This window comes from Bos mutus, chromosome 2 (assembly GCF_027580195.1).
Source record: "Bos mutus isolate GX-2022 chromosome 2, NWIPB_WYAK_1.1, whole genome shotgun sequence".
NCBI classification, from domain to species: Eukaryota; Metazoa; Chordata; class Mammalia; order Artiodactyla; family Bovidae; genus Bos; species Bos mutus.
In genome coordinates, this window is record NC_091618.1 from 13,262,245 (window position 1) to 13,288,418 (window position 26,174).

The 26,174-nt window shown below is 53.0% G+C and overlaps 1 protein-coding gene across 1 annotated transcript; it reads right to left on the reverse strand.

Moving 5' to 3' along the window:
* Positions 1–26,174, reverse strand: LAPTM5 (lysosomal protein transmembrane 5). Its single transcript, XM_005906161.3, has 8 exons — positions 25,999–26,174; positions 9,784–9,877; positions 8,846–8,922; positions 7,066–7,200; positions 6,243–6,365; positions 5,005–5,100; positions 2,636–2,728; positions 1–1,386 (listed from the first exon to the last, which is right to left on the reverse strand). Exons 1-8 carry the CDS (start codon positions 26,083–26,085, stop codon positions 1,297–1,299), a joined length of 795 nt encoding a protein of 264 aa, XP_005906223.2. The 5' UTR covers positions 26,086–26,174; the 3' UTR covers positions 1–1,296.

Sequence of the window (26,174 nt, forward strand, 5' to 3'; positions counted from 1 at the left end):
GAAGCGTGTTGCTGCTTTATTAAAACTTCTTCCCCATCACACAAAGCAGTAGCACAAGGGGTGTTGGTGGGGAGCCCCTTGCACAGCCCTCTCCCTCTGCACCCCCTCACAGACCCCAGAGAACCTGCTTCTGTGGCCTTCTCTCCACCTTTGGGTCTGTGCCCTCAGAAATCCTGGCCCCCAGGGAGGCAGACAGAAGAGGTGGTACAGGTACCAAAACCTTCCCTATGGCCCCACCAACATAAGCCCCCAGGGCTGGGTCTGTGCCCACAAAGGGTTGGCCTGTTTTGACTGAACTAACCTGTGGATTTAGTCCAACAAATGCATTTGCCTGATTTCAGGGCTGAATTTCTGCTTGACCCAAGTGTCAGGCAGAGCTGGGTGGCCTCAGCTGACTGGCGGTGGACAGGCTGCAGGATGGGCCGATAGTGCATTACTAGAGATGACCGCGGTTGAGGACACCTGTTTCCCAGGACCCATGGCTATGTGACCACACTGGCCGTGAGTGACTGGTTGTTGAGGATGACTACTCTTTAGCAAACCTATTGTGTGTCTGTAGAGGCTGTTTGATGATTAAAACAATGGCTACTTCCTGTTTTGGCAAATGCTTGACTGCATTTTCATTTGAATGAACAATTATTCAGGACTCACAAGGACTGAATTGACCACAGCAGGCAGTTGGGTTATTGGACGAGATTGAATTGAATGGTTTGGGGGCTAATTTGAGTTTTTTTTATTATTGGATGTCATCACTAAATTAACTGAGGGTTGGCTAACTTAATCATTGTTTAAGCAACTATTGGAAGGAATTGGACATATGTATTTGGTGGGGAGGACCAACTCATGATTACTTGACTAAATTGCTCTGTGAATTGACAACTATTTACAAATCAATGCAATGGACTTTGTTGTTTGACCACATTATTTTCACCGAACTGACAAGTGTGTTTTTGATTTGTCAGCCCCTTAGTAAAACTGGTCAAGTTGAGAGTTACATAACCAAACTCACTGACTTTAGAAAGACCAGTCATGTAGACCAGTGTCAGAGCCGATCGAAAGAAGCCAAGGGCTGTTGGACTGAATTTTCGAGACCCAAGGAATCATTCAGCCTAAAAGGGTTGACCCATTGTGAGCATCTCCCAGGCCCCACAGGAAAAGCAGGCCAGCGAGGGGGACACAAGCGGATGGTCCTGAAGTCAGCCAGGTGGTTCACCCAGGCCACGGGGGCCAAAGCAAAGAAGCGGATTGCGAGGCAGCTCCGCCCCTCCCAGCACCAGGGCTGGGGCCTGGCGAGCATCACACCTCTGAGTACGGGGGTGGTGCTGGGCCCCCTTCCGGAACCTTGTATGGCAGAGACACGGCTTCCTCATAAGATGGCAGGACCACCTGGGAGAGACAGAGAGACGAGGACTGAGAATTGACCAGTTGGGACCACCATCCCAACCTGGGGTCAAGGGGCTCCAACCCCCAGCTCTGACAAGATGATGAAAATGATGATGAGGGTGACGACTATCATGCTTTGGGTACCAACTATGTGCTGGGCATTACACGAACAAGACAGGTGCAGACGGACTTGTTTCTGCCTGTGCAGCACCTAGCCCCCTTGTTCTGAGAGCAGTACACCCTGTTCCCTGGGAAAACATTCTCAGCCCGTGTGCTTTCAGAAGAACTGATCATCCTTCTGACCTAAGGGAGTGGATATGAGACCTGCAGTGGTCACTCAAAGTAGGATTTCATCCTCCCCGGCAATCCATCACTGGTTTGGGGATAGGCTTGTGACCCAGGCTGGCCCAATCAGACATGCTCCTGGAATGTCTTTCTTTTTTGGGGGGTTACTTAGAGGGTGGGATGTCAGTCTAGGGCTATTGGCAGCTGTTTTGTCACCATGCAGATAGGGATGTCTAAAAATAAAATTTCTGGACATCAGGCCTCAGCTGTACCTGAACCAGACCTAAACACTGGACTTTCAAGTTCTATAAGCTAATAAATTCCCTATTTTTTTTAACATAAGTAAGATTGAGTTGGGTGTCTAACACTAGCAACCCAAAAAAAAGTCTTAACCAATACAATCCCCATTTTACAGATGAGGAAAGTGAGCCTCCAATAATTTAAACCAGCTGCAATTTTGCATCATTTCTCCAATCATCTGCTTCTTAGTGCACTTCACCCTTCTTCCTGGAAGATCCCTTCCCCTTTCTCAGCTAACTTGTACCAACTGACAGTCTAAGATTGGTCAGGTGCCACCTCCTCCAGGAAGCCTTCCCTGAAACCCCAGATGAGGCTAGGTGCCTCCTCTGTGCTCCCATTGCCCCTGTGCTTCACAGCAAGTTGTAATTGAATCTCCATGTCTAGGTTCACTCTGGACTATGCTCTCCTCCAGGACAGGGTGGCATCTTAATTTTCTCTACATCCCAAGGGTTGGATGTGAGGCCAAGAAAGAGTAAGAGGCAGAAAATGTTTAATGCGTGAATGAATGAATTGAATCCTAGACAATCAGAGCAGAAAGGGATCTTCACACTTCTTCTGGTCCAGCTCTTATCTTACAAGTGGGGAGACTGAAACCGAGCAAGGCAGAGCGACCTGCCCCCAGTGACAGTGGAGGCAGACCTGGGCCCTGACTGCCCAGCAGGCTCACCTTCTGTAGCATCTTGGAACCACTCCTCTCCTCAGCCGAGTTCGTGCACTTCATCAGTCTGTAGCATCTCCACACACACTTGAACATGTAGACCTGGAAAAAAGGCCCAGGTCAGGCTATGCTTTATGATCCTCTTCTCACCACCCCAGCAGGCCTGGGACAGATGCTACCTGCTTCCTGTGGAACCCCAGTTGACCCCCCAAAGCCACATTCAACTGCTGCTGCTCAGACGCCTCTTCTGGCTGGAGGGGGCCTCACCTGCCAGTCTCAGCTATCCAAGGTGCTTTCCTTTTCACTGCCCCACAAACTCAGCACAGGGAGGAGGTTTCTGGAGGCTTCTGCGCTACCCTCCAGCCACTCTGGCAACACTCCTGCAGATCCTGATTCTTCACCCCGGGGACAGGAAACTCACCACCTCTTAAGGTGGCTCCACCCCTCCTGAGACAGAGCTAACAGCCAGAAAAGTTTTCTACAAAATCGCTTATGATATGTTGATTTTTTAAAGCAAATTACCAAACTGTACACAGTAGTGTTTTATGTTTATCGATGCATAAAAATTATATGTACAGATGTATATATCTGTCAGATGACATGAGCAATAGTTTTCTCTTAGCAATTGATGTAAGAATTGGGGAGAAGTTTTCCAGGGTGGGGAGTGAAGTCCCCAGGGTGCATTCAAGGAGCAAGAGCCAGTAAATCTCTCTCTGCCCCTAAACTGCCTTCTAAAAGAAGAGCGGGTGCTGGTGTCTGGAATGTCCCCTGCCTCATGGATTCCCATGATGGAGACTTAGAGGGAGAAGAAATAAATAAAATGAGCCATGAGAGAATGAAGTATGAAGGGCCAGGGCAAAGCAAGCAGGTGGAGAGTGGTCACTGAGGCAGAGTTGGGCAGACCTAAGATGTGTGAATAGGTCTCCATGTTAACAGAGAACAGCCCCCCACTCCCACTGGATGAAAATAACAGGAGAGGGCTGGGGGAAATGGAGTTGTGTTTGGGCAGTTTTTCTCTAGCAGCGTGTATGATGTGGACCCCTACTTGGGTCCCCGCCAGCCTTCAGAAATGTTCTCACTGAGCATGACTGATGCACTTATGACAGCTCAGTCCTTTGAGGAAGGGTTAAAAGGAGTGAAGCTGTTTCCCGTTTGGCATAAAGTGAGAGCAGAGACTGCTCAGGACCTCAGATGAAAGGAGGCAGTGATGTCTGGTAACACCACCCGTAAAAAAAAGGGGGGGGGGGCAGAAATGCACCCAGATATCCGAAGTGCTACTCTCTGAGAGGCGGTGGATGATGGGCTGATCATCTTCTTTCTGCTCATCGGTAGTTTCTAAATTTCTACAGCGATCATATGTTACTTTCACAATCAGAAAAGAACGCTTTTAAAAGCCCTTCCTTCTCTTGAGTCGACACCAGCCTCCCTGTGGCTTCCGGCCACAGGTCCCCACTGTGGCCTCCAGAATCCCCATGAGAGTCCTTCGGGTACTTGGAGACAGTGATCACATCCCCCTTGAGTCATTTCTTTCTCAAGCTGAACTGCCCCGGTTTCACTGACTCCCTAAGACGGCAGAGTTTTCTTGCCGTTTCACCTTCCTGTTCTGCTGCTATTAACACATTATTGACCAGAGACGTATTAACATATCTTTTGTTACTCAAATGTTACTGACCATTGCAGGCAGGTTCTTTACCATTGAGCCACCAAGGAACCCCTTCATTGACCAGAGATGTATCAATATGTTTTTAGAGACTGATACAATTAACACACTCCTGTCTGTCACCATATCTCTAAGAACTGGGACCTGAAATGGAACTCTGTCCTCCGGGCCTGACTGCTCCTGAGAAAAATAAAACCGATCTCCTTCCTCTTTCTCATCACCAAACCTCTAATAATATGACCTCAGGACCTGTCTACATTTTGGTGCCTGAATCACAAAAAACTGTTGACATGGGCAAAGCAAGACACAGGATGTACCTTTCACAGGTGAGATCCAAGACCCAGAGAGAAGTGACTTGAAAACCAACCGTATAGCTACAGAGGGGAAAGCTAGGATTCAAATCCAGGTCTTTCCGAATCTAATTCCAGACAGAATAGCTCCTCTTTCCCCTAGATCAGGGTTTCTCTGAGTCACACACTAAGTCCCTAACTAACACAGCTGGGTCTTCACAGATCCACTTGCTCTAACTTGGGGGTCCCTGAGGATCCCATGTGGGGTCAAAGGAGCTGGTGTGGGGAGCACTGGAGTTTGGAGCCCACAGCAAGGAAGGCAGACATGGAAGACACACTTCCCTGTCTCCTAACAGCCTGGCATGGGGGGCCCTGGAGCAGCACAACCTCATCACCCCTCCCTGAGCCGTGGGGCAGGGACTACTCACCTTCAGGATGAGGACGGTGACGAAGGCGATGGAAAAGATGATCATCATCTTGATGAACTGGTTGTGAGTCATACCGTCCTGGCTGGGAAGGTAATTCTGAAACATATTTGGGGGCTGTTTCAGTGCCTCTGCCCTAAGGAACTCTAACAGGAATAAAAGCCAGCTCTCCATACACATAGGAACACATTATCTCAGATGATCCTTACAAGGGCCCTGGGAGGCCAGTGCTAGCTACCATCAGCCCTGTCTGGCAGGGGAGCAAGCCCAGAGAGGCAAATGCAGCTGATGCCCATCCAGATGACCCCTATCTGGCTGGTGCCCCCATTGTCCCCATCATGTCCTTCTCCAGAGGGTAGTCTTGGCTGACAGATCCACCTAATCCTGAAACACCTGGGGGGCATGTCCCCTCCCCAGGGGCAGATTACAGCAGGACTGGTTGATGGAAGGTCCTGCTCTGAGGGCACAATCTCTGCGGCATACGCAAATATGTGCACATATCCTTTGACACTCCACCCTCGAGTGTGAGTTAGACTTAGAGACTCACTTCTCACAGACAATAGGATGTGCCAGAGGCAAGTGTGACCTCGGAGACCATGTGGCTGTCTCCTCCTTGCTCTCACTTGGCTACTCACTGGGGGAAAGCTGGCAGCCATGACATGAGGATGCTCAAGCAGCCTTCTCAAAGGCTCACATCGTTGGGAACCAAGGCAAAAAGCCCCACAGCCGTGCCAACAAGCCAGCCTGGGAGGGCATCCTCCCGATTTAGAAAAGCCCTCGGTGTCCACAGTCACATGCCCTCAAGGCAACCTCAAGAGAGACCCTGAATCTGAACGACCCAGCTAAGCCACTCTCAAATTCCCAATCCTCAGAAACTATTCAGAAATCAATTGCTTATTGTTTTAAGTCACTATGTTTGCGGATCATTTGTTAGAGACCAGTGAAAAACTATCACCATCTCTGCACTGCAGTTCACACTGCAGGGCGCCCTCTGGGACCCTTCGGGGCTACTCCTAAAGCCACATATCTGCCTGACGTCTTCCTTTTGTCTAACCTGCTTCCCTGGCTCCTTTCAGATTTCTTCCTGAGAACTCTCCTTCAGGAAATCACTCACGCAAGAATCTCCCCACCCAGCTCTAATTTCAGAGAACCCAGCCTAAGCACTGAGGCACAGAGAGAGGAAGCAACTTGCTCAAGGCTACACTGTCAGTGATGGCAGCAAACCCTCAGCTCAGACTCACCATGTGGTTCATGGACTTGAAGTTGAGATAGGTGGGCACCTCCATGTAGGAGCTGCAGAGGGTCAGGATGCTCAGGCAGAAGTCCAACAGCTGTAGGGTCATCAGTGGGACCTTGGAGGGGCTCTTTGGGGGAAGAAGACAGACCAGAAAGTTAGCCCCAACCCAAAAGTCTGGGTACCATGGGGCACACAGTGGACCCTCAGTTTGAGAGACTGCCAGCCAGAAATATCAACAACTCTCTGGTCCATGGTGCCCAGAAAGAAACGGAAGCTCATGCCTCAGACATTGCCACCATGGACTGGTGCAGACCCAGGACAAGAACCAGGGTGTCCTGACTCCCAGCCCAGGGTCATCTGCTGCATAGCTTGTCAGTCTCCTCAAAGGCCACAGTCAGGAGAAGTGTGAAAGCAACTCTGTAAAGCTGAGTCAGTGACTGGCACCAGGTGTCATGGGCATTCCCACCAAGGATGCTCACCATCTTCCCTTCCTTTCTTCAATGTGGTTGAGGGACAAAGTAGGAGCTCGGGGCAGAAATGGGGCGTCCCCTTTCCTATGGTGTAAACTCACCTTTGTTCCATGCTTACCACACGCTGGGTGCCCTGTGCACGCATTCCCCAGTTAATACTTAGATGTATGGATGAGACATGATCTCAGACACATTTTACAGGAAGAAATGCGGGCTGATTTGAAGGGGCTCAGAGACTTGCTCAACCTCACCAACTAGAAAGGGGCCTTGTGGGCTCCTGCCCTCACCAGCCTGAGCTCCTCTGTCTCCCCCACTGGAGGTTGGGAGGCACGGGACAGGGACACAGGACATACTCACCACCCGCCTGCTGCTCCGGGAGGCAAACTTGAGGTAGGCGGGCAGTTCGATGTAAGAGCCCATCAGGGTGAGCAGGCACAGGAGGAAGTCCATGATTTGCAGGGACAGGAAGGGCAGCAGGTACTTCTCCCGGTTCTGAAAGGCAAGCCCAGCATGGTTGGGGTCCCTTGCACAAGGGGTCTTGTGCAGCCTGAGGGTCTCTGGCACCCCATGGCCTGAAGCTCCCTTCCCTCCCTGAGAACCTGGTGCTCTCTTAAATCATCTGTGCAGCTCAGCTGAGGTCACCCCATGGGGATCCACGTGCCTTCCTCTGAGCGAGCGTCTGGACATGGGGAGAAGGCAAGACCCAGGCCCTGAGGGTAAGCAGTCTCAGTGTCCTGGGAGACAGCAGGAACACCAGGAACAGTCCTCATCTACACAGATAAGTGCTCGGGGCTGTAGGACCCGGGTCTGCCTCAACTCGCTCTTAAGAACCCAAGAAGGAAAGACTTTGTGTCCATTTGACAGATGAAAAGGAATCTGAGAAGACTTCCTGGAAGTGGAGTCACTGGGACTAGAGCTGGAAAGAAGCAGGGAGGGAAGGGGTGGGCATTGGAGGCAGCAGGGCTGGCAGGAGCTAAGGCCTGAAGGTGGGAAAAAGAAAGCTTGTGCTGTTTTAACAATGGATCTGACCTCTGGGTAGCATGCTTCCCAGGATGTTCAGTCACAGTGAGAGGGCCTGGGAGGTCAAGGCTGACATCCCTCTCCTTCAACTGCAAGCAAGTGACCACTGTGACCAGTATTAATTCGTAGGAACCCACAGCTGGGGACAAAATCGGAGAAAAGGTGGTTTCGTGGTTTCTCATGTGGTTATCCAAAATTGCTCAGGGGGCAGCCGAATCAGCCCAGGCTAAAGCTCAGGGACTTCAGTGACGATCGGATCCATTTTCTTAGCTGGACCATTTGTGTCTCTGCACAACCCCCCAGGAACCACCAGGAACCAAGGCGAAAGCCCTCCCTGGGTTGCAGGGCCCCTGAGAGAGTGATCTTAGCTAGGGAGTGAACAGTGGTGTTTGGAGCAAGGTGGAGACAATCCAAACCAGCACCAAATCACCACCCCACCCTGCTGGCCCTGGGATACCCGGCCCACTGTCTGCCCAGGAAGGATTCTCTTTCCGGGGCCCGCTCCCATGACTGTGTGACCTGGGCCCTGGCTTCCTGCCCAGTCCCGGGACTGCCAAGGGACAGACAGGTTCCTCTTTGCAGGAGGCTGAGCCGCAGTCCGTCTCTCTCATCTGCTAGCTGGTTGGCACTGAGCTAGACGCAGCTGCACCCGCCCCTCTGCTTGGGCTCCTCGCACTGATTACAGAATCCACTGCTTTCCTCCCTTCTACCTAGGCCTCAAAATGCCCCTTCCTTTTCTCTCTACCAAATTCCCTGCCACCACCTGCAATTCAAAAGGATGTGGTTTGGCAGCTAGTTCAGCCAAAGCGTCAGTGATGAGCGGCGGCCACAGCTGGCTGAGCACACCCTTGCCCACGGAGGACAGATGATTTTCATAGGAAACTGGGGCCTCCAGCCTGAGGGGTCTGGTGTGGAAAAAAGGTGGAAGGTTTCCAAAAGCTAAGTTTGAAGATCTCAGGGTGCAAGTTGGACCTCCACCAAATACCTGCCTCCCACCTCTCAGCATCCAGGGCTGCCCATGTAGCGGGTGTGACTAGGAGAGGGCAGGAGGGCAGCGAGGGTTCCATACCCACCTCCCAGGTCCCAACTCCCCTGCCCTCCCCAGCCAGGCCCTCACCTTGACCACGCCAACCAGCAGGCTCAAGCTGATGATGAAGAGCATGGTGATGAGCAGAAAGCTGGAGACCAGTTCAGCTGAAAGGCAAAGAGAGCGGTGAGGGGCCCAGAAGCGCCCCCTAGGGAGGCATTCCAGGTTCCAAGGGCCACACTCTGGGAACCTCTGGTGTGGGTACTATGCCAGTGAGCAGGAAAGCCCAGGCCCTGCCCTCCTGCGGTTCTCAGTCTTGAGGGGCTACCAAGTTGCAAACAGAACATTTCAGGTAACAAAGATGGCGTAAGAGAGGGAGAGGGGTGGCAGGGGCCTGGGAAGGCCTCTAAGGAGTTGGCCCGTGAGCCAGGAGGCCAGGCAGGGACCCCGAGACAGGGCCCAGCTCGGTGTGGTGGGTGCAGCCGGGGGAGGGTAGCGTGGAGGGAGCAGAAAGAGATGAGAGGTGAGACCAGAGAGGTGAGCAGGGGCTGGAGCCCACGGTGAGGAGCTGCGTGACGGGCGCCTGTCTGGGCTAAGCAGGGGGCTTCCTGCTGCCGCAGCCACTAGTCCAGACTAGAAGGGCTGGTTAGGTTTGCAAAGTGGGTCAGTGGCTCGGTCATGGCCGACTCTTTGCAACCCCTGGACTGTAGCCCACCAGGCTCCTCTGTCCATGGGATTCTCCAGGCAAGAATTCTGGAGTGGGTTGCCATTCCCTTTCTGCAGGGGATCTTCCTGAGCCAGGGGTCGAACCCTGGTCTCCCACACCGTGGGCAGATTCTTTACTGCCTGACCATCTAGCAGCCTCCTATTTGCTCTCACACCTGGAGACCTCGTACGGACACTTGGGAATTTCTCCACTTGCAGACGTCAGAAAGGACAAGTGGCAGGGCCTCAATTCCAGCTGCTCCACCCCTGGCCGGTGCCCCTCCCCTCACCCCTCCCCACCCTTTGGCTTCCCCTGGACCTACCGATCCTGAGGTAGCCCGTCTTCGAGAACTTGCAGGAGGCCTTGCCGTGGGCCACCTCCACCGAGTGCTCAATGAACAGCAACACACTCATGATCTGGGGGCAGAACAGAGCATCAGTGAGCCGGAGTCTGCAGAGTCCCACCACCAACCACTTCCGCCCCAACAGTGTGCAGTCGGGGCCCGTAAGGAGAGGTCCTGGAGGAGCTGGAGTGCCAGGCAGTGGGGCATCCCGGATACAGTGTGGCCTAGAGAGAGACAGCTCAAGCTCTTAACCCTCCTTCTTCTTCTTCCTAGCTGTGTGAGCTTGGGCAAATTATTTGACATCTCTGTGCCTCCGTTTCCCCATCTGTAAAATGAGGATAATCCTGACAGCTACCTAAGGAGGCTAATGGGGGGAGTAAAGGAGAACATCGCAGGACAGCACTTAGAACCACACCCAGTTCTTAGCAAAGCTGTAACTGTGACTACTGAAGGTTAGGCTTGAGGAAGTGGGGGAAACAGAGGGCTCTCGCCAGGGACTGGGCCCCTGCTGTGTACCCTCTTTTATAACGACAGGCTCTGGACATCACGGGGTCTTAGTCACAGCATCTGAGCATGACAGAAATTCAAGTTCTTGGGATCATCAACTCAGACCTGGGAGTCTCTGATCTATGAATGCCAGTCCTCCTGGCTTTTCAACCCTCGTGTGCAAATGGAGATAATACTCATATTTGTCTCATAAGGTTGTAGTGGGGCCAGGTGGCATGATTCACTTAAAGTACCTGACAAATAATAAGCACAGTCTGTGCTATTATTATTATTGTTATTATTCTCTCTGGATTATAAAAGATGCTTGCTCCTTGGAAAAAAAAGTTATGACCAATCTAGACAGCATATTTAAAAGCAGAGACATTACTTTGCCAACAAATGTCCATTTTAGTCAAAGCTATGGTTTTTCCAGTGGTTGTGTATGGATGTGAGAGTTGGACTGTGAAGAAAGCTGAGCACCGAAGAATTGATGCTTTTGAACTGTGATGTTGGAGAAGACTCTTGAGAGTCCCCTGGATAGAAAGGAGATCCAACCAGTCCATCCTCAAGGAAATCAGCACTGAATATTCATTGGAAGGACTGATGCTGAAGCTGAAACTCCAATACTCTGGCCACCTGATGGGAAGAGCTGACTCATTGGAAAAGATCCTGATGCTGGGAAAGATTGAAGGCAGGAGGAGAAGGGGATAACAGAGGATGAGATGGTTGGATGGCATCACTGCCTCAATGGACATGAGGTTGAGTCAGCTCCGGGAGTTGGTGATGGACAGGGAGGCCTGGCGTGCTGCAGTCCATGGGGTCGCAGAGTTGGACACAACTGAGTGACTGAACTGAACTGAGAAAAGGACTGTGTCTCTCTTGTTCACTGCTCTAGCTGCTATAGATGAACAGACGGATGGATAAACGGATAAACCCTATTCCCTCAGGGGACCCTTGCTAAGAATGACAGAAAAGGGGCAAACCTGATGGACATGAGCATTGCTGTGGTCCTGGCAAGAGCTGTGGTTCAGCCACAAAGCTACAGTTTCAAAGGACCTTAGAGGTCACCTTATCCCTGCCCTCTATCTTCTAAGGCAGGAATCCTATACCATGCATCCTCTACTTGAATGCTTCCAACCACAGCGAACTTAATCTTCATTGAGTTCATGTCCTTACAGCAAGCCTTCTCCCCATCATACACACACACTTCTCCAGTGCCATCTGACCGCACTGTGAAAAAGACTGTCTCCTCCCTTGCAGTGGATGGCCTACCTCTATTAATATGGCCTAAGTTTGCATGGGCTTTCTAGGCGGCCCTGCACTAGTAACTGATGCTCAGCTGACAAACACCATCTGTTTCCCCCTGGCTGACTTTTGATGGGTTTTTTTTAGCTCAGACAGAGGTTTCAATTTGTCTTCCTGCCATATTACATCCTGTTCAGGGGGCAGAAAGGAACAGCAAAGAAGACTGATGAGGAGCTGGGCTCCAGAGTCAGGCAGCTGCTAAGTCACTAAGTCACTTCAGTCGTATCCGACTCTGTGTGACCCCCATTGACGGCAGCCCACCAGGCTCCCCCATCCCTGGGATTCTCCAGGCAAGAACACTGGAGTGGATTGCCATTTCCTTCTCCAATGCATAAAAGTGAAAAGTGAAAGTGAAGTAGCTCAGTCGTGTCCGACCCTCAGAGACCCCATGGACTGCAGCCTTCCAGGCTCCTCCATCCATGGGATTTTCCAGGCAAGAGTACTGGAGTGGGGTGCCATTGCTTTCTCCGAAAGTCAGGCAGAGATGGATACAAATCCAGGTCATTATGTGACCTTGATCAAGTCACTTTACCTCTCTGAATACCCTCATTTGGAAACTGGCAAGCACTGGATTTAATGGGAAATAAATTGTCTTGTATTTGCAAAGCACTGAGCTTCAAGCCCTGCAGTGGGTACTCAGCAAGTATAAGCTGCTTTCGGCTGCTGTGAGTTGACATGGGCCCCCTCTACCTGATGAAAAAGGCTTTGTTTCACCAGAACTGTGGAAAGCAGCTCACAGCAGAAGGCAGATGTGGTGGGGGCTGTGGCTGATACGCACAGGAAACAGCTCAGAGAGAGAAAGGCTGCTTCCTCACCTCCTAAAGACTAGAGTTCCAGGCCCTTTTCCCCCAATTTCCCCTGTAATGAGGGAAAGAGAAAGGGAGGCACGCGACGGCTCAGTTCAGGACAGAACAGGGCTCCCTGAAAGATGGTAAGCTCTGGGATCCCTGAGATGTGTGAGCAGAGCACAGATGACTCGCCACAGCTGAGCTTAGAAATGCATGATTATCTATCAGCCGTGATACAGGAAGCCTTTTGAAGTCCCAAGAGTCCAGGATTGTCTGAGTCTAGGACGAAACTCAGAATCAGACAGTCTTGACATCCTGCTGCTAGAAAGAGTCTGTCTGCTTCTTTTATAAACTCCTTCTGCTCATTTTCTGAGCTCAGGTTAGGTGGCTGGACCAAGGACACACAGCAAGTTGGGGACAAAGAGGAGCCTGAAGCCCCAGTTCCCAGGGCTGTCCTGATGCCTTCCCACACACCCCAATCCCCAGGTCTCCTCGGAGCCCTGCTTTTCCTGACTCCAGAGGGCTCAGATACTTTGATCATGTACCTATGTCAATAAAACCGTTTGCACACACTACTCTGTTTCTTGATTTCCAAATTATACGCATGTGCCACCATCCTGGTTTAGAGTGAACATCATAAAACCTACATGCAACATACCCAGAAATGAATAAAGAACATGATTGAAAAATTTAGAAATTGTAATATTGTCATTCTGAGGCCCCAGTGGTCACCTTGGGTATCACCCCACTTTGGAAACCAGTGCCAACCCACAAACCATTCCCGAGATTCTCAATTCTGGCCCTGACACTCTCCCACAGCCCTGCTGCCACCTCAGCAATCCTGCCACAAGCGTCCTAACTACCCCTCTTCAACCATCCCCTCCTGAATATCCTGGGATCCCAGGAACGAGAGCGAAGAGGGGGGACCTTTATACAGCCTGATTCCATGCCTTGTTCACCACCCACACCATCCCTGTGATCCTCCCAAATCCAGCAAAGGGACTGTTCTTAATGCTCCCACCTCCATTTCACAGATGGGAAAAGTGAGGCTCAAAGAGGTCCAGTAACTTGTCCAAGGCCTTTCAGCTGATCATTTGTAGGACCCCAGGCCAATAGGCACTGGATCTGATTCTCTTCCCCCAGTGTCCTCCCAGCATCTCCCCACCTCCTGGCTCTGCCTGAGGTCTGCCCTCCCCCACTCCCATGTGAGAGTCCAGCAGAGCCAGCAGGGCCCACCTCCCCTTCCCTCTGCCGCCTCCTCCGCCTCCCACAGCTTGTGCTAGAAGCAGCAGCAGACACTAGAAGCAATTCTACTTTTGTGAAAAACCACCTGTGCTTAAAACCAAGCTCCTCCTTTACCCCGTTTCACCTTCTCATCCGACCATCCTGTAGGAGGAGAGTGATAACCCTGTCCCCACTTGCCAGATAAGAACCTGGAGGCTCACAGAGGCAGGAACCAACCCCAGAGCAACCTCAGTCTGACTCAGACCCTCTGCTGGCCTCTGACAATCAATGGAAGACACCAGTCCCTGATCCAGGAAGAAGACAGGCATGTCAGTTCTGTAGGAGATGAAGCGGAGAGGAACTGACATTCCCTGAGCAGCTACTCTGTGCTCAGAACTGTATCCACAGGCTTGTACCACCATCTCCCAAAACCCTGCAAGAAAGCCAACATCTTCCCCATGTTAGAGATTAGGAATGGAAACTCAGAGAGGAAAATTCACATGCCCTGTGTCACGTGGCCTGGCTGGGATATGAACCCTGTTGCCTGGGCTCCCAGAGTCCAGGCTCCACTCCAGGCTGAGTAGTTGATCTGGGGCCAAGCCCTGGTCTCACCAACCATCTGCCCACCCTCCCCAGGCCACCGACCGACCCTACGCCCACAGCTCAAGGGACAACAGCTAGGGTAGAAGAGGCCTCTCCCACTGTCTCACGGCTAGATAACCCTGGCCAAGTCCTGGCTCCTCCCTGACCTCAGTTTATCCCCTCCAGTCAATGAAGAGAGTCACCCCTATTCTCACTGGAATGACTGAACTCCTGCCACCCATGGCATGTCACACCCAGGCTGCCCAGGGTCTCCCACCCCGGAATGCACCCCACTCATCAGAAAGTCCTCACTGCTCCACCCAAGCCCCCAGACAAGAGCTCTTTGTAGTTCAGAAATTACCTGACTTACCTATAGCATAAGCTAGGAGAGGCCAGGAAACCCCAAGAGTCCAGACTACCCAGGCCACCTGGCCCTCCCCTTCCCCTCATCTCCCTCCTCCCACTAGAGCAGAGCTGTCCTCTCCCTGAGTCTGAGCGCCCGCCTGGGCCATGATTCATGCCCTCCTGGGACAGGAATGGGGCTTCCCTCCTCCCACAATGCCTGGGCACACGGCATTCACTTGCCCACCTGTTCCTCCATCACGGCATCTTTGGTCAGTTACAGCTAAGAGTCAGGGTGCGGGACTCGAGTGACCCTGCCCCAACCCCGGCTCTGTGCCCTTGAGCAAGCTCCCAACCTCTCTGATCCTCAGTCTCCTCTTCTGGGAAATGGGATAATAATTGGACCTGCCTGGCAGGGCTGCTATCGGTCAAATGGCACTCCAGCCCTGAGCCTGGCACACAGCAAGTGCCCATCGGTACACACTCTTGGGCAGGTATACACCTGCTCCCTTGTTTGTTCATCCAGTAAACACTCTCTGAGCACCCACCAGCTCCCAGCCCTGTCTGGAAAAGTCACTGACCCTGGCCTGCAGGTGTCACAGTCCCCAGGGGAACCCAACAGGTGACCAGAGTGTTCAGAGCCATGTCATGGGACATGCAGGAGGCTGAGAGTCCCTGACGAGGGACTGATCATAGCTGTCTGGAAGGCCCCGGGAAGGTTTCACAAACAGGAAAAGCTTGACCATGGCTTTAAGCATTTCCAGAAGAGACCTGGAGCGTGCCAGGACAGATCCAGGGAAACTCGGGGGCAGGAATGACTCTTCCCTGAGAGAGGGGATGTCACCCGTGGGCACGTGGAGCCCAAGGAGAGGCAGTGGCCAGCCCAAGGCCACACAGCAAACAGACTGCAGAGTCAGAGTCAGCTTGAGTCCTCCGGACGCCGCACTCAGGCGCTGCTCTGTGGCCGGTGAGTTCCGACCACACTCAGCCCACCCACTGCTGCCTTCACTCTCCATTCCCCTTTCTCACCTCTTCCCTCGCCTTCTCCCTGGTTTCAGTTCCCACTTTCATCCCCACCCCAGCTCTTCTTTCTCAAAAACAAACACACAACTTCCCTAAGCCGTGTGATGGGGGAAGTGGCCAGGAGGCCAGGAGAATTTCTACTTGTTTTCCTGGCGGTTCTGAGGAGCAAACCAACAGCCTGAGCTCAAGTAAAAGGGCAGCTGAAGGAAAGGTGGGCAGCTGAAGGAAAGGTACGCAGCTCAAAATAGCCTGGAGTTAAAACTCCCCTCCAGGTCCTCCCCACCATTCTAAGCAAAACAAAGAACTCTCTCGTAGGAAGAAAAAAAAATGGACATTAAGGTTGATTACCCCCAGCTTCCCGGAGAAGGCAATGGCACCCCACTCCAGTACTCTTGCCATGGAAATCCCATGGACGGAGGAGCCTGGTAGGCTACAGTCCATGGGGTCGCTAAGAGTCGGACACAACTGAGTGACTTCACTTTCACTTTTCACTTTTATGCATTGGAGAAGGAAATGGCACCCCACTCCAGTGTTCTTGCCTGGAGAATCCCAGGGACGGGGGAGCCTGGTGGGCTGCCGTCTATGGGGTCGCACAGAGTCGGACACGACTGAAGTGACTTAGCAGCAGCAGCCCCAGCTCCCAGCCGGTCCCAGCCTCTGGCCGATCAACGTTTAAGAGATACCTACTCCGAACAACCTAGGAGAAGAACAGGCCCCCTTAAGACAGTAGCTTTCCACATACATGCCTATATATACTTACTCTTTTCTTGGGTAAGTGCAGCAGCTCACTAATCTGACTGCTGCCCCTTCTCGCCTCATTAAAGGTGATCTGTTCCTGTACAGTGCCCGTCTCCTTCTTTTTTCCGAAACTCGCCTTCCTTAACCTACAGCAGCAGTTGTAGGAGGAGAGGAGGAGGCCAGGAGGGCAGGGGTATGGGAGCACTATTGAACATGGCCGTGGCCATAACAGCGGTGATGCCACAGCTGAGTGGAGTAGACACAAGGGTCAGGTGGGCTTGACAGTGGTGCAGGAGCTGGGAGACAGGGACTGGCTGCCCTGTGGCTGGGCTATGATCCTATGGGCAGTGATAATAGAGGTGACGGTGGAGTGGCAGGCTGGTGGTGATGGAGGTAGCCACAGGCCTGCTGGGGCTGCCGATGTCCACGGCACTCCTGACAGCATGACATGATGATGGTGGTTATGAAGATCATAGCGATGGTGGTGATGACACCAGATCCCCTGACTCTGGGGATCAAGCACCATTTCCCAGTTGAAGAATGGGGGCCCCGCTGGGGCTTAGGATCTGCGTAAGCATGCAGGCAGAAACCTATCCTCTGAGCTTCCAGGGGGTAAAATTGACAAAGCGATCTGACACTCAGTGAGCATCTACTACATGAGAGCCGGTGCGTGGGCCATTTCCTGTCTGTTAACTGAAATGACTCCTCCTCACAAGTCTGTGAGGTCAGAACTGCTGACCCACTTCCAATCCGAGGAGAACGGGGCCTGTGAGTGCCTCAGCCAAGGTTGCACAAGGAGTCAGGACCCGGCTCGTCCTCCGCCCTCGACAACAGAGATGAAGCGATTCGCACAATGGGAAGCTGGTCCCAAGTGCACAGTTCTTTCAGCCTTCCAGGGCTGCTCCAACCTGACCCCGGGTCCTCCGGCTCTGGGGGCCAAGGAACTCATGGACTCCTGCATGTTCAGGCTGTCACAATTGTTATCTTTCTCCTTCCCATCATCATCATCATCATCGCCCCCTCCCGAAAGCTCACTCCCCTCCACATCACCCACCCACCCTGCTTTCCCTGTGTGTGTGGAGGGGGGCCCCCTGGGGCTGTCTGGCCAGAGGATGGGAGAAAAGAACCAGATGCATCAGCGTCGGGAGGAAGCTCTCCTCCCCAACCCCACCCCACACTTCCTGTCGCAGCTTATCAGGGGCAACTGGGTGGGGGCCATTCCCCCCTCCCGCCTCTGCCAGCGCTATCTCCCCAGACACCTCCCCAGCCGGCCTAGATACCATCACGGGGCGCCTTCCCAGAACCACGGCTCAGCGGGTGCCCCAGCCAGGCTGCCCTCACTTCCCTGGGACCCCAGCTGCACCAGCCTCCCTCCCATCCCCGCCTCCCCGCCCCATTAACCGCCCCTCCTTCGCCCCACCTGGCCCCTCGACTCCTCTGCACCGGGTTTCCTCATCTGTAAAAGAGAAAGAAGGCTCCACCCACTAGCAGGGCTGTTGTTCGGAGCAGATGAGGTTGACAGATGTCTGCTACCAAAGACTTGATCTTCAGAAAGATCGAGGGACCGTGCCTAGGGCAGACACCAAGCCACGGGTCCCCGTGGCCACTGTAAGGGCCCCACGCTGGAAACAACCCCAGTGTCTTCCCCCTCCCTACAAGAGGCAAACATACAGTGATATATTCATGCAGTGAAATAGTATACAGCAAGGGGGAAACAAAGTGGATACACACAGTCATGCAGAAAAAGCTCACAAACACAGTGTTGAGAGAAAAGAGCCCGTGATGTGTAAACTCATCCCTGGGTGCTTCTAGAACTACGAGGGTTGAAGGAAGTCAGTGAGGGCCGCATAGTGACGAGCAGGGGCCACCAGTGGCCCTTGGAGGCTGGTCCCGTCATATTTCTCAGTCTGGAGGTTACCTGGATGTTGCTCTCTGAAAAAGGTCATCAAGACATCCACTTATAGAAACTATGCACCAATAAAAGGTTTGCAAAAGTAAAATACAATTGAGATTGGCAGCCACCTACTCCGTGTCAGGCACTGGGGATGACGAAGATGAATCAGGCAGGGCCGACCCTGGCCTTCAGGCCTCCAGGCCAGACCACAGGACCCCCAAGGCCCCCACAGGTGAAGGTGGGAGCCACCCCGGGATAGGGGGAGATGCTGAGAACTCAGGGTCTAGGAGTCGGGGCTCCACGAAGGCTTCTGAGAGGTGGTGAGAATTAAAGATTTCAACCAAAGGGCAGTGGGAAGGGTGTTCCAGGTAGAGGGAACAGCAAAAGCAAAAAAGGATGAGGTGCGTTTAGGAAACTGCAAGAAGCTTCTCTCGGGGAACTGCAACTTGGGCTCAGCACATGCCCGACACACAGGAGGCCCCCAGAAAATGGCAGCTGCTGCTGGGTGGCTGGACTGGTGGAGGGATGCAGGAGATGCTAAGGGGACATGTGGTTTTCCAGGGATGTGACTATGAGGTTGGCAGAAAAGGAAGAAAGAACACTCCAGGGAAAAAAGGAACAGCTCACGCATAGGTAGGGAGCTGGCAGAGAACACGGTTGGGATTGCACGCCCCATGGTTCATTACCCTGCAGTGGAAAGTGCCGGCATGGGAGCAGCTCGCTCTGGGTCCACGTCCGGGAAAACCAGTGTCTCAACCTCCGAGCCCCGTCCCTTGCCTGTGCTTCGAGTGTGACAGCCCAGCAAGGCCTGTCCTCTGCCCTCTGCCCTTTGACCTTTCAGACCTGCCCCTGTGAAAGAAGACAGAAGGGCAAGACTCCCCCTGAAGGAAGAGGCACTGAAGGTGAACTTTCTGACCCGCTGAATCCCAGGGGGACTCTGCTCTTCTTGGAGGATGGGGGGTGGTCATCCTTTATGGGCACCCATTTGGGGGCTCAGAATGAGCCTCCAAGCTGAGTCCACGCTCCCATCCTCCTCCACTTTCGGAACACCCCCAAACATCCCCACAAAGCGTCAATTCCTTATTTACCTTCAGGGCAAACGCCCCTGCTGTGATAATAAGTGTTAGTATGACTGGAGCATTTAGGAGAGGTCAATTCCCTCTAATTTTACAGGTGAAATAGAGATTGCATCTTTGCACATGGGCTCCGTGTTTCTAAGAACAATGCTCCCCGGATACTACTGTTGAATCCCACTCCATGGCTACCAGGAAGCCGGCCCTTCCCCCGACACAGTCTGGAGTAACAGCGGCAAAGCCTGGGCCTCGAGCAGGACTCTTGGGCTCTTGTTCTGGATCTACCCCGGGCTGCAAAGTCGCTTGGCCTGTGCAAGCCTCAATTTCCTCTTCTGTCAAATAGGGGCTCCGGGGTAGATCCCATTTGTTGGGTACTCGCTGGGTCTCTCACCTGGTTCCCTTTGAGTCTCTGACCATGCCAGTCATGGTTATTGGCCCCCAGATGACAGGAGAGAAAACTGAAGCTCGGAGAAGGAGAGGGACCCACTGGGCCTGCAGCAGGGCTGAGGGCTGGAAGGCAGGGAGCCAGCACCTTCGCTCTGCAAGCTCCCTGCTCAGCTTCCTGCCTCGTTAAAGGCTCTGTGCCCCTGGTGGTGTGGGGTCCCCTGGGAGACCAATGCAGGCCTCAGTAAGCTCAGATAGAAGTCCTGGTTCTGAGCCACTGCCCTGGGCTCAAAATAAAAGCCTCCCTTCCGGTTGGTGAGGGGCGGCAGGGCCCCGGACTAGGGTGCTGACCGAGAACCTTGGCCCACCCAGGCCCTGCCCTCCAGCCATAGGGCCAGGTCTGAGTGAGGCCCCAGCCCCTACACCAGGGAGGACCCTCCCCGGGGCTGGTATGGCTCTCTGACAGCAGTGGGTCCCTCCAGCCAAGGTGACCCCCAATGGATGGAACCACCGTTCACCACCTCTCATTCCCAGAAGCCCTTTCTTTCTCTTTCCTTGGGCTTGAGAACCAGGAAGTGGGGATGGGACAAGGCTCACTCTGGGGTCTGGCCTGTCCGGGCCCACCTCTCACAGATGACTGGCCACCATCACTCATCCCACCAGGCCTAGGGTAGCAAGAAGAGCCCAACTAACTCTGCTCCCCAGAAGGCCCTGCCTGCCACCCTACATTGGGCCCAGTTGGTCCAGGGGTCCCCTTGAAGGCCTCTGACATTTTATAAGCTAGAAGGCAGGGTGCACACCCTGGAGATGGGGAGCACAACTGAGTTCCCACCAGGGCGCCTTGGCCATGGCTCTGGAGAGGGGCCATGGCTCCCACCCTACCCCCGCTGGCCTCCCCCCGCATTCAGGCAGCATACAGAGCAAGTTCTTTCTGCCCCACATGGGGCCACTGGGCGTGAAGGCAGAGGTTTTAACAGATGGACCTAACAGTTAGGACCTATTTTTAGACTCTAAACAGATGAGCTCTAGAAAGGGGAGTGGCCTCTGGTCACATCCCACAGCCCACACTGGGCACTTGCCTGCCAGCCCCGTCTCTCGTAGGGCCACATCAGCTCAATATTTCAAAACCATCACCCTTGAGACAGGGACCACTGGCCCCATTTAACAGATAGGAAGCTGAGGCCCAGACAGCAAAGGCAATTGCCTGCTCAGTCACATTGTCAGTGAGTGATGGAGATAAGTCCACAATCTTTTCAGGCCCCAAAGTGGAGCAGAAAGAGAGAAGCCAAAAGCCACTGCAGTTCTCAGGAGGACAAACAAGAGGGCTTCCCGGAGGAGGAAGCTTCCCATGAGCTGGACCATGAAGAAGAAATGAACGCTGGGTGAGAGAAGGGCCTCTCAGACAGACGGACCACCCCTGGGCCATGGACCAGGTAAGGAGTTCATTTGTGCACCCGTGGGCTCATCCCACACACCTGTGTGCTGGTAGCCGAGGTCCGGAGCAAGCCCCTCCCCACCTCCCTGTGTGACCTGGAACTAGTCAGGGACCCTCTGGAGCCTGTTCACTCCTCTATGAAATGAGAGAACTAGGGCAAGCAGAGATCCATGAAAGAAGCCAGAGCTTCGTTTCAGTCTTGCCCCTGCTGACCTCTGCAACCTCCCCTACCTCATAAGCATCACTCCCTCCATCCCAGCTCCATGAGCTTCTCAGTACTTCCAAATCTTCACCTGCTGCTCCCTCAGCCAGCATGCCCTTTTTTTCCTCTATGTTCTGAAGCAAAGTCCTGCTCATGCTTAGCACTCAGGCCTCCTCCCAAAAGCCTTTCCTGAATCCCAGCCTCCACCTGGTGCATGCTCAGTAGAGTCCAACTCTTACTCCAACTCCATGGACTGTGGCCTGCCAGGCTCCTCTATCCATGGGGTTTTCCAGGCAAGAATACTGAAGTGGGTTGCCATTTCCTCCTCTGGGGGATTTTCCTGACTCAGGGATCGAACCCATGTCTCCTGTGCGACTCAGGGATCGAACTCATGCCTCCTGTGTCTCCTGCCTTGCATGCAGATTTTTTACCGCTGAGCAGCCCGAGAAACCCATAGCTTCTACGCCAGGGCTGACCTAAGGGGGCTTGTCTGTGCCCCCATCTGAGCCAGCACTGTTATCCTTCAGCACCATTAATCACAATTTTTTCTTGGTAGGTTGGAACCCCTAGAGGACAGAGGCCATGAAAGAGTCAGGCCAGTGTGCTGGCCTGGGGCTGGGCACGGAAAAGAAAGACATGTTGAGAGTGAATCCACATTGACAAGAGGGTCCTTTAAGTAATAGAGATTGAGTGCTTTCTTATTAGCAGTGCCTCAGACATGGAGCCTGCTGCCAGCAGACCTGTAAGTCAAGCAGAACACTGGTGAAGAAGCAGTCTCTTTACAGTGGAGAAACACAACAGACAGGACCTCAGCCAGGTGATCAAGGTCAGAATCAACAGTGATAAGGCATGTGCAAGCATATACCCTCAATATGCAGTGCGGAGAAGGGCACTTTACCTCTGCGATCTCCTTCCCGAAACATGTTGTCCAAGTCTAACCAGGAGAAAACCACCAGACAAGTCCCATTTGATGAATATCTGACAAAATGCGTGACTAATATTCCTCAAAACTGTCTAGGTCATCAAAAGTGAGGAAAATCTGAAAAACTATCACAGCCAAGGGAAACCTAAGGCGGCATGATGACTGTATACAACATGGGATCCCGAAAAAGGATCCTAGGGAAAATCTGAAGAAATCTGAATAAAGTATGGGCTGGTGGTTAATAATAGTAAGTCAATACTGACTCATCAATTGTGACAAATGCGTCATGTTAATGTAAGATGCTATCAATCGGGGAGTCCAGAAAGGGGGTATACAGGAACTCTGTTCACAGCTATCCTATGGATCCAAAACTGTTCTAAAATAAAATATTTATTTTTAAAATGTAATACATGCTCATTGTAGCCAATACTGAGAATACAGAAAAGTAGAAAAAAAAAAAAAAATAGAGCTTTCACAACCTGTAACCCAGAGACAAGCCAAGGCCAGCATCAGTCTCATTTCCTCCTGGCCTTGTTTCGGCGTATCCTCTTGCTACAGGATTGAAATCACCGTGGGTGTAAGCTTTTTATCAGACAATGAATTTCTAATGGAACTCCAGGCACCTTGGGAGGGAGATATTTCTGGGCAAAAGGGTCTTCTAGGGTCCTTATCTCCTGCCATTAACTTGGGACAGACATGCTTTGGGCTGCCAGATAAACCAGAACCAAAGAGACCAATTTACAAAAGTTCTCTGACTCCTCTAGGTGTGCCACTTTGGGTCAGAAATCATTTGTGACCCAGGGAATCCTCTGCACAAACCCAGGGAAGTGGGGAAGAAGGTCCTCCAGCCGTTGGGCGTGGAGGTCCTGCAGTAATAACACCCCAATGACTCAATAAACGGAGGTACTGTCTCAGGATGCCAAGAGCCCAATTTAACCCTCCCTAGAGGGGCCCAGTCCACGAATAGCTCTCCGTGTGCAGGGCTGTCACCCACGAGTGGCTCCAGATGACACCAGTCTAGGTGATCAATACATCTGGAGGGCAGAGTCTACTTTTCTATCCAGATGTTCAAGGCCCTGACAATACACCTGCTATGTGACTGCCAGGCCACAGAGAAAGCCCTGCCCTTTCTGGGAAGGAGCAAGACCTCTCACGGAGAGGGCAGGAGGACCATCCTCCACTGGAATCTATCAAGCATTCCAGCCCAGAGAAGACTGCCTGGGCCAGCTTCCAGACTTTTCTTCCGTTCTCCTGCCTTCGGCTCTAGGACATCCCATGGCTCCCCATGACCCACATGAAAGATGGTGGTTCTCAGCTGGGTGTGATTTCACCCCCAGGATACATTCACAGTGTCTGGAGATATTTTGGGTCATCACAGCTGGTGGGGAGTTATTAGTATCTTGTAAATAAAGGCCAGGGGATGCTGCTAAACATCTGACAGTGTGCTATTCGTGCTCCACAACAAAGAATGCACCAGCCCCAAATGTCAAAAGTGCCCTGTCGTGAAGGTCCAACCTCTAGCTTATCAATCCAATCCCCTCCCACCTCCTACTCCCCAACAGCCTCCAGTTGGTCTGTGTAGGGTCCCAAGCACAAGCCACGGTCCTCAGCCTCCACAGCTTTGCACACCTCTCCATCCCAGATCCACCCTCCTCATAACCAAACTACACCTCTGCCAGTGGCACTCCCCCAAGAAGGCTTCCTGATCACCCGCGCACACATTCTTCAGCTCTGTGGGCAGAGGCTGATGTCATATCGCTGTGTACAGGTGAGGATCTCGGATGGCATGAGCAAAAGGAAACCTCAAGAGTCACAAAGTCAGGGGTTTGCGAGGCAGACTCTGGGCCCTGCAGCCTGCAAGTAGATTTGACTCGGTCTGCCCAGGGATTTCTTTTTTTCCTCAAATCAGTCACCAACATGGAGACAGCAGAAGTTGTGGCATAAAAGCCCATGTTTCCTGTTTCTCCAAATGTCATAAGAGCGGCTGCTGGGGCCCACATAGCAACAATCGGCGGAAACAGAGAGCAGCTGCCAGAACAGACGCAGAACAGGCTTCCCAGGTCACAGCAAGGTCCACAGGCCCCAGGGTGCTCACTTACAGGAGCTGCCTGGCCCCGGACGCATCAGCGTTTGAGACCTCTGAGCCAGTCCACGCCCCTTATCCATCATCTTGTAAAGGAAAAACTGAGGCCCAAGGAAGCAGCCTGTCCAAGGTTGCATGGCTAGTTAGCAGCAGAGCAAGGGTAGGGGCCCAGGGGCCTGCTTCCCACGGGGACACCCCTGCTTAGGACACTGTGTTTCCAAGAACATGATACAATCTCAGAGCTTGAAGAGGCCCTAAGGACTTGGTCTGGGGACAGTCAAGTGCCTTTCACTTCTCTCAGAATCACTCTCATATTGGCAGGAGCCCGGCGGAGCAACCTCTGAGCTCCACCCAAAACCAGTGTTCTGGGGATCTGACTACTTGACTTATGGGTGTGCCAGCCTCAGGCTCTGTGTCTGAGGCCATGCTAATAATAACTTCAACTACCTGTCAGGTAATAGTTCCCACTACATGCCTCGTAGATATTTATACCCTTGATCCTTGCAACAACCCCATCAGAGAGGTATTACTATTCTCAGGCTCATTTTTTTTTTTTTTAGACAAAACAGACATTCATAAAGGTTAAGTAAGTGGCCCAAGGCTGCACAGCTAGGAAGTGACGAGGCCAGGACTGGTACACAAGAGTCCGGATCCAGAGACTGTGCGCTGAACCCTGAGTGGCACCAGCGCTCTGAAGGTTGGGCTCTGGCCACAGCCCTGCCAGCTCTGCCTGCGACAGGAAGCAGATGCAACCAGGTCTGAACAGTTTATAGCAGCCTGCCACAGCGTTGCCGGATTTAGGCTAATTTTAAGGAAGCCCTTCCAGGCTCATAAAAGAACTGTTAACCACAGGCCCTGAGTCACCCTGGGAGGGAGGCGCTGGGTCTGGGGAGCTGTGTGTGTCTCAGAACTGTAGGCTGGGGGGATGGGTCTGGACAGGGCCCGAAAACAGAACCCCAACCTTCAGCCACCTAGACAGAGGGAGAGCCTCTGGCCCCCGGGGGGCTACGACTTGCCCAGAGTCACTCTGAGTTTATAAGAGACAAGACTCAACACCCAGCTGTGCGCACCAGCCTCCAAAGGGGTACCAGTGGGCCCGTTCCTCCTCAACTGACCCAAGTCTCCAGGGCCAGGCCAGTCACCCTGCTCATATGCAAGCCAAACCGAGAGGACTCAGGCCCCTCTGTTCCCTCTGGAAGCACAAAAGGGAGATTCCCGTTTCCCATCCCTTCCAGTGGCCCAGGCTCCAGGGAGAGTCGGCACAGCCGTGCCTGTGACCTGACCCCATTTCCTGACAACACTCCTGGCTCACATTCTTCCTGAGATTCCGGGTTTCCAAAGCACTTTCACATCTGGGGCTGTTTGCACCTGAATGAGCTTGTGGAGCTGAAGGTCCCATTTCACAGAGGCAGAAACTGAGCCTCAGAGAGAATGGCAGCTATATTGGTTTAGAACAAGGACCCCCTCCTTCCACTGCTGCCACTGCCGCAGAGCTCCCCCCGCCCCCAAACCCCACCCTCGGCACACACTTTGGACAGAGAGGGACCCTAAGGCCCAGAGCAGGGAAGGGACCGCCGGGGTTCTACGAAGAGGTGGTGAACAACGGTCCTCCCATTCAAGGGGGTTCAGTAGATGGGGGTGGGGCTCGCTCGCTCTCTGTCTTACACACACACACACACACACACACACTGCCCGGGGCACCTGCACACTCACCACATGGTAGATGGCCAGGGCGGTGGTAGCGATGCGCACATTGAAGCAGCAGCAGGTCTGGCGGATGGCGGCCGCGCGGGGGGCCATGATGCTGCCTCCCCTCCTCCGAGGCACTGACGGGGAAGGAACGAGGAGCCTGGAGCAGGGGCAGAAAAGGGGAAGCTGCCGGCTGCCCT

Coding starts and splice junctions, on each gene's coding strand:
- LAPTM5 (XM_005906161.3), bottom strand. CDS start 26,085: ATGGCCCCCCGCGCGGCCGCCATCCGCCAGACCTGCTGCTGCTTCAAT. Junction 6,366..7,065: donor CCCGGAGCAGCAGGCGGGTG/GTGAGTATGTCC, acceptor CTTCCCCCAAAG/AGCCCCTCCAAGGTCCCACT. Junction 1,387..2,635: donor GTTCCAAGATGCTACAGAAG/GTGAGCCTGCTG, acceptor TGTCTCTCCCAG/GTGGTCCTGCCATCTTATGA.